The 8,585-nt window shown below is 38.2% G+C and overlaps 1 protein-coding gene across 2 annotated transcripts in view; it reads right to left on the bottom strand.

The window, feature by feature from the left end:
• Window positions 1-6,258: 6,258 nt before the first annotated feature.
• TMEM26 (transmembrane protein 26) overlaps window positions 6,259-8,585 on the bottom strand; it is a 42,140-nt gene continuing 39,813 nt past the window's right edge. The window contains exon 6 of one of the 2 annotated variants that reach the window (XM_057735614.1): window positions 6,259-7,107. In XM_057735614.1, the coding sequence (XP_057591597.1) occupies window positions 6,683-7,107 (425 nt within the window). In that variant the 3' untranslated portion in view covers window positions 6,259-6,682. The remainder of the gene's footprint in view (window positions 7,108-8,585) is intronic. The other variant, XM_057735613.1, reaches the window with a different exon arrangement.

The following is an 8,585-nucleotide window of genomic DNA, read 5'->3' as shown; positions in this document are numbered from 1 at the left end:
TGTGAAATTCCTCTATGGTTTGTCTTGGCTGCATAAATGTCAGGGAGCATGAAAGTGTCAGACTGGCTCTTGCAAAGTGGTCTCCATGGTGTTCATCAAGACCCAGTGAATCATTATGGTCAGTTTGATTTTTCCGGGTTCTTTTAGATCTATTCATTATTTCATTTCCTAAGGTTTAACACATCATAAGGCAAGCAGAATTGGACATGTTTTAAACCTTTGATTTATCTAAAGTGTCTAAAATCATCCTTAGTTATGATGGCAAAGTCTTTATTTTCTTGGGTGAAAAAGATTGGTGCATTTTTTCTTTATTTGCAAAATGATACCAGAGTATCTGTACATGGCAGCAGGCTCTGTAAGCTGGTGAGATTTCTTTGTTAATAATCGTCTGTAAAATTACAAAAGTAATGCATACTTAAAACTTTCAAACCGTAGAAAGCATTAAGGTAAAAAAAAAATGTGGGGCTGTTCGTGCTCATTGGAAACTTGAGCATCATTTCCTCCACTTCTAGCCACCGGAAAAGGCATCGATAACACTTTAAAAGATTGACATGCTCACCTTGTGGTTTTCTCCCTTACTTTGATGTAATAAAATATGTAAGTGATCGTTCCTTATCAGCATTATAGATCTACTCCAGCCTCTTCAAAAGCTACGTAGTATTATGTAGTATAGATGTTCCATCATTGAATAATGACTCTATTGATGGACACTATGCTGCTATTGTAGAAAATACTGAGAAAATAGTGCTCTGAACAGGCTTGTATACATATTTTTGCACACATTTATCTGTGGGATACATTCTTAGAGGTTGAATTGCTGGGTCAAATGTTAAATGTATTTTTAATTCTAACTGATATTGCCAAACTGTCTTCCGAAGGACTTGTACCAATTTATATCCTCACCACCAATGAATAAGAATGCCTGCTTCCCTGGGTTCCTCTAATCCAGCATTCTAAACATTTTGTGAATCTTTGCCAACCTGCTAATTGAAAAATGGTGTCTTGTGGTTTAGTGTGCATTTGAAAAATGGTATTTCATTGTGGTTTTATTTCCATTTTCTTAACTATAGCTTTTGCAGTGAATCATATACTTAACATCTTTTGCTCAATTTTCCAATGGGTATTTTTTCTCTTCTTATTTATAAGAACTGCTCATTGAGAAAACTAAGGCTTTATTACATTTGTTGCAAAAATATTTACCCAGTTTGTTGTTCAACTTTTGAATTCACTTATGGTATTTATTTATTTATTTATTTTTGGCTGCATCGAGTATTAGTTGCAGCATGCGGGATCTTCGTTGAGGCATGCAAGATCTTTCCTTGTGGTACACCGGCTGTTCATTGCTGCATGTGGGCTTCTCTCTAGTTGTGGCATGCGGGTTTTCTCTAGTTTTGGCGCTCAGGCTCCAGAATGCATGGGCTCTGTAGTTTGCAGCTTGCAGCCTCTCCAGTTGAGGCACGCGGGCTCAGTAGTTGTGGCACACAGGCTTAGTTGACCCACAGCATGTGGGATCTTAGTTCCTTGACCAGGGATCAAGCCCACATCCCCTGCACTGGAAGGTGGATCCTTTACCACTGGACCACTAGGGAAGTCCCAAATTCACTTTTAGTATTTTTAAGATGTAAAATTTTTAATTTTACAGGTTGAAATATGAGTTGTCTGTGGTTACTTGTTTTGTATCTTGCTTTGAAAACATTCTCACCATTGCAATTGTAAAAGCAAAGTTCTCTGTTTTTTATTTTTAATGTTTAATTCTTTGATCTATCTGGAAATGTTTTGGATATAATGATTGAGGTAGGGATCCAATTCGATATTTTTCAAACCTAAAATCACTTTTAATGGTCTATCACCCCCAATCCCATGATTTATCATGTATCAGAATCCTTATGTAATTCAGTTTATTTCTTGACTTTATTCTGTTCCAGTTTTCTTCTTGACAGAATCAGATTCTCTTCTTTATTGTATCTCTTTAATATGTTTAAATATGCTGAAAGCACTCTCTCTGATTTTTTTCTTCCTTTTAGTATTTTCCAGCTATTCTTTCATACGTGTTTAATCATAATACCTTTAGAATAAGCTTGTGTAGTCATTAAAAATTAAAATCTTATTGATTCATTATGGAGATTGTATTAAATGTATAGATCAATTTAGGAGAAAATGGTATTTTTTAAAATATCAAGACTTCCTACCACTCCCCAATAGAGTATGTCTTTCTATGTGTTAAATTATTTGCTGAGGGTCCTCAAAGTCATTTTAAAGTTTTCTTCACATGAATCTTGTACATTTCTTATTCAGTTTATTCGTATGTAGTTTATGGTTCTAGTTTATATTACAATGGAAATCTCTTCTTCAAATGTGTATTCTACGTGATATTTGTATATAGAAAAGCTATTGATTATTGTGTGATTTCAGATTATTTGTAATAGTTTCTTAGGTTTTTCTATACTTTTTGTGGACATACAAGACTCAATCTTCTATAAGTAAATGATAAATTTGGCTCCTCCTTCCGAATTTCTATACCTCTCATTTCTCTTGTCTGAGTGCACTGACACCTTTCTCCAGGAAAGAAGATGTATTCCTGATACATTTTGCCGTTTAGAAATTTTAAATCTTTACATAGGAAAATCTGTCATTCTTTTCTTTCATAGCTTCTGGGGTTTATATCTTGCTTTGGAATATATTTCCCACTCCCCAAATGCTAAAGACACATTCCATATTTTCTTCTAATATTTTATAGTTTTCACTTTTACACTTAGATCTTCGATCCATCTGGAATTTATTTCTATATATTGCATGAGATAGAAATCTAACTTTATTTTTTCCAGATGGTTCGCAGAATTTCCCAACATCATTTATAAAATTGGTCAGTCTTTCCTCACCAGTTTGAAATGCCACTTTAGTCATGTTCTAAATAGATCAGTTTTCTTTTTAAACCAGAGCTTAAAAAATAAATAAAATGAATTACAGTAGAGAACAAAGGAAACGCAGGCAAAACTCAGACATTAGGATAAATTTGTACACAAACTATTTAATGTGTATAATACAATAAAATGTCATTCATAGCAAAATAGTATAAATATAAATAATTCAGAGAAAATTTTCTTATAAAATATTCTAGTAAGAAAGACTCAGAGGATGGACACCCATGAAATGTAAGAATGCAGGAATTGATTATTCAAACATTGTTTAGAGTTACTTCCATCATATGGAAAGTTATAAAGCCTCAAAGCTATAAACATCCTCCAGCTGCCTAGTTTAACCCCAAATCAGATGTTTCTGAGAGTGGATCAGAATGTCCATTAAGTAAAAAGCAGTCTGAAATTAGAAAAAAAAAAAAAAAAGTACTGGTCTCCTCTATTATTATAATTATAGATGTTTGGCTTTTCAATTTACGTCTCTGAGGCTCTAGATGTATGTCAGCGTATATGTCACATTCCTGGCACTGGAATAGAGGGAAGGCGGACAGTGGCCCTATGCAATCCTTTCTCTAACAGGAGAGTTAAGGGTCATTGAGATCAAATGCCAAAGATAATAAGAGTCAGTGTGGAACTCTGAAACCTGGATGGAAATCCTAAAGCACGTACACTGAAATGCGTGCCTTCCCAGGGCTTTGAAAACTCTATGAAATAACAAGTTAACAATTAATATTATGATAGTGAATCCTGATAGCTCTTGGCCACATCTTTTTGGTCTTAAAAGGCCTGAAGTGCTGCTACATGTTAGTGGAACTACAACAAAGCCAATTGATGAATTCGTGTAACAATCTTCATTTTGGAAGATGAGAAAGAATGTTATTAGCCAATAAAAATTTCCATTTTCTTTTGTTATCTATTCCAGCTTAAATAAAAATGAACAGAACAGTCAAAGACAAAGGCTGTTCAATAATCTTGCAGTGTCAAGTCATGTCCTTGGAGATTCCTCTAATAAGTAAAGAAAGCCCACAAGATGGTTATGAGGTGTGTTTCTATACAGCATCACTAAAACATGCACACTGTTTTCTCAGAATGGAATGATAGGTTTTTAGGAAGCACATGTGAGTGAGCTTTAATCAAGCAATTAAATAACAACAACAATAATAACAATAGCACCAACAACCACAAATAAGCCCCTTTCTTCAGTGGTTGGGGATATGCATGTCCTGTGTCTGTTGCAGGGAGGGGTGGGGTTGGTAGAGAGGTATGGCCTGCACGCATTATATAGACGATATAAGTCAGTTATGTTATGACAGATAAAATAGAAGCCAGTCCCAGAATGTCAACCTATGGGAAGTAACTGCTGTCCAGGGCACATTATAGCAAACACTTGGATGTTTTCACAATTACAATATTTAGCAATTTGCAAGAAAAACATACAATTAACTGAATCGATTTTGAGCTTTTCATCAGGGCTCCTAGGTATACAACCTGGATTTAGGTTTTATTTTTTAACAAACTAAGGTAATACAGATTTTTTTTTTTTTTTTGGCTGTAAAAGGGGTCGGAGAGAATGGCAGTACTGGCAGTGAGGTTAACAAATGCTGCCCTTCACAGATTTTCCTGGGAAGCCTTGCGGAGCACCTGTCTGTTTTGCCACCAGCACTTGCTGAGATAGCCGTGGTGCTCTTTGCCTTCCTGGCACTGTAGTAAAACTAGACTCTGGACTTTCTCTTTCCCAGGCCTTTGGAGGAGTGCTTATTACAAGACACTTTACTTAAATACTAGAAACTCACTCACAGAGCCAAGCCCAGTCTCAGATTTGAAAGCATTTTAAAAATATCCTTGCAGCAGCCGTACTACTTTATACATCTATTTTTAGAGGCCCAGTGTTTGTTTTGCTGGAAGAAAAAAATTGAAACATAAAAAGTATGCCCATGAGCAAATCTGCAATAATAAGCAGCACATACATGTTGTGGAAGAAAACATTCAACGTAAGACAGTCAACATAAAAACAGATTCTGCTGAGGCGTCTTTATAAATAGCAGTTATTATTTTGCTTTCAATTGCTAAGCATTTTAAATAACATGCCCTTAAAAGTTGTCAAGTTCTTTATATGAATATAATTTCCTGATCTTAACTTTCACAAAATTATTATGGAAAATTATAAGTGTATTCCATTAGCTTCGTGTGTAATTTTACAGTCACCACATTGTTAAAATTAGAAACACAAGAAAAAGAAAGAAATAGAAACGTTATCAGGCACTGAAGAAGCTATTAATTGGAAAATATTAATTTCTCTGCAGAAAAACAGAGTTTGCCTATGCAACTCTTTATTAAATGGTTTGAACAGATATCCTGTCACACATTTTTATAGATAAAATGATCCCAATTGGTTGTCAGTAGGTCACACCCAATTTAAGGTCACACCGTGCCTTATCTTTAATGTCCCTTTCAATTCCTCAGCATAATAAGGAGGAATTATGCTTCGAACCCTAAAGGAACAGTTTTGGAGCTGTTTGCTTTATACAATTACTGCTCTAAAGCCAGGTGAATTTGCACGCTGTATCTTGAAAAGCAAAAATCATTTTAAAAGGTTCTGAATCACCTCCTTCTGGAAAGTACAGAGGCATACAAAGGGAAAGTACGGCTATTTCAATAGCGGGGAAATGCAGTCGTAATGCAGGGATGAAAAGCGAATTTCCTGATTTCCACGATGCTGTGGCATTTTCTGACCCCCATCACTCATCAAGGGCTGTTGGCCGTGAGTAGGGCTAATGCAAGTCTCCATCTCCATCATGCTTCCCGAGACCAAAGGCCGGCTCCAGCGGTGGCAGCTCAGAGGAGCTACCTCCACTGCTGGTGGACCCCGGCGACTATGGTGACACTTACAGGGCCCGAAGCACCTTTAGTCACTGCTTCAGTGCTTTCTTGCATCAACCCACACAATTCGACTTGGCGATATAGAAAATGGTAAAGTGGAGTTGAGGAACATTCTGAGGAACACTGCAGATCACGTTCAGAGTGGAAACTGTGACTTTGCTGGCGTTACCAGTATTTCCCGCCTCCCAAGCAATAGATCTGTAACCAGAATGGCTTGCTTTGAATTTTGCAGCACCCAAGCCAAAGCACTGACATTTCCATCAGAGCATATGTGCCATGACAGAGGACCACAGCAGCCCAGAAAAAATGATTTTTTCCTGGGAAGGTCTGTGCAGCGATGAATAGGGCTCTTGATGCTGTGGCAGCTGGGCAGAGGTTTTCACTGCTTCCAGCCCACAGTGAGGTAATTTTAAAGTCACTTTTCCCTTCATTTGTTCTGCATTCACTGAATGTACATTTTTTGATGTCAGAGGGACATTGCAGAAAAGATCAGATGAGATCGTCTGACAATAGAGCCAAAGTTCAAAGCTTCTCTATTTTCAGGTAACAGCCGCGACAGTTTGTCTGCATTAAATCTCTGGAGGGCATGTCACTGTAACCCTGTCCACAGCTTTTCAAACAGTTCAAGACAAACAAATCACTTAGTCGTTGAACAACTCTAACATCTGATACCATCACACAGAAGTTGTCGCGATAGCCACTCATCAAAGTTCTTTTCATTCTGTTAAAAGAAGAAAATTCCTTGGCTTTGGTTTAAGATCACTTTTTATGTTGTTCTTTTGAAAATTATTATATGCCAAGGTTAAAAAAAGAGAGAGAGAAGATTCTGTCTTTAAGAAGAACCAGAAAGTCAAGACTTCTAGCTGCACGCTGCTGTCTGTGACTAACTATGGTGTCGGGTGAGAGTCGTCAGAGGTGACGGGCAAGGTCTGTAAAGGAATAGCCAAGCACTCCTTGGAACCACCTGCCCAGGCCCCAGATGAGACCCCACTCTCGGCTGGTACACCCGGGCATCTGCGCTCTCCTTTCAGGCGTTCTAGCTGATTTCGCAAGGAAGCACGGACATCTAAGGCCAACACCACCAGGCGGTAGAGCTGTAACACCACCACCAGGAAATTCTTGGCAGCAAAGAACACCAGCATCTGGCTCATCACTTTGAAATAGGTCATCAATACGAGCCGCACAACAAGGAAGGGACCGTCTTGTATGAAGATGCTGATTCCGATGTTCCACAGGTCGGCACTGTAGTGGCAGAAGAACCGGCTGGGGAACCCCCTCGTTGTCATGGACACGGGGCACACGACATTCTGCACTGAGAACACAAGATAGACCAGTTAACATAGCTCTCTGTAATGCAGAGAAGTAAAACAGAATGAAGTGGGAACAAGTCATCAACCACGGGGGCTACACTAGTTCACGACTGGGAGTGAGTTTGTAATTTCATTCTGGAGGGAGACGGGAAACCACGCTACCATCTGACATCCTTGGTCATTTTATCTTCAAGATGGATCATCTGTTATAAGTCCAATGAGACACATGAAAGAAAGTCAACCTCTCGTTTCTATCCACGTAAAAAAATTCAGCTCATCTTCAAGTCCTCCCAAATTCAGCTCACCTTCAAGTCCCCCCAAATTCAGCTCACCTTCAAGTCCCCCCAAATTCAGCTCACCTTGAAGTCCTCCCACTGGGGAAAGCACAATTAACTACGCTAGACAGGATAAAGAACAGAAGAAGCCGCCTCCTCTGTCTTTGAAGTTTGCAGCGGAGGGAGGCAGCACAGCAGGGTGCTCTAGCCCTTGAGTTAAGGAGCCTGGCTTCCTCTCCTGGCTTCCTCATTTTCTAACAGCGAGATGCTGGCCAAGTTACTTAGGCTGCCTGGGCCTCAGTTTCCTCCTTTGAAAACTGGAGAACAGTGATATCTTTGAGGAGAGGGGCCCCTATCCCCTGACTGTTTTTATTTCCGTTAGACTAACACCCCTGGCACCTCTCCTTTCTTACTGTTATTCATGACTTACCTGGCTGCTAAATTTGGGAGATGAAAGAACATGTACATGGCCCAGAGCCTTCTGCATTCTCTCTTAGGGATCTACCTATTTACTGGCAGACTCACACTCAGCCCTCTATGAAAAATTGTGTTGTGAAAACTCAAGCGCTTATATTCAAATTCAAACTGAAGTCATGTTAAACATATTTCTCTAATGGTGGTGAAAAAGAAGCCCAAATAAATGCCATTGTTATTTTATTTTGTCTAATTCCTTATGGTTTTGTTTCACAGTTTACGAGAAAGGCTGGATATAATTACTGATTTTCCAGTTGAACAAAAGGAGGTCCAATCAACAAATGAAGCTTTTTTGTTTTAATTTCTAAAATGTAAATTTAATTCAGGGTCAAGGGCAGAAAATAATCCTTTTATAATAAAGAAGCTTTCCATTTGGCATTTTCAAACAAAGAATGCCCTCGTCTGCTGGAGCCTGCAAATATTATGAAGCTGCTTTGATAGGGGTACACGTAATGTACTATTTGTTGGAAAATACAATAGTGATTTAGTCAGAAGTAACATTTGGTCTTTGTTTTCCAAACAGCTGCATAACATTATCACCCCGAAAGTTTACAAAATTTCTTTCTTAAATAAAAATTTTCTAAGTAAGGCTATAAACCACAAGATGTGGGAGGGTAAGGACCAACCAAAAAAAAATGACAAAAGAAAAACCAACATAAAGTCAATAGTCGCCTTTCCTAAGAAATTAGGGTCAGGAAATGGCTCCCGGAGGACCTCCTAAAAGTATTATT

This window comes from Hippopotamus amphibius, chromosome 5 (assembly GCF_030028045.1).
Source record: "Hippopotamus amphibius kiboko isolate mHipAmp2 chromosome 5, mHipAmp2.hap2, whole genome shotgun sequence".
NCBI classification, from domain to species: Eukaryota; Metazoa; Chordata; class Mammalia; order Artiodactyla; family Hippopotamidae; genus Hippopotamus; species Hippopotamus amphibius.
Note: the sequence above shows the minus strand (reverse complement) of the source record. Positions and strands in the feature narration are given on the sequence as shown.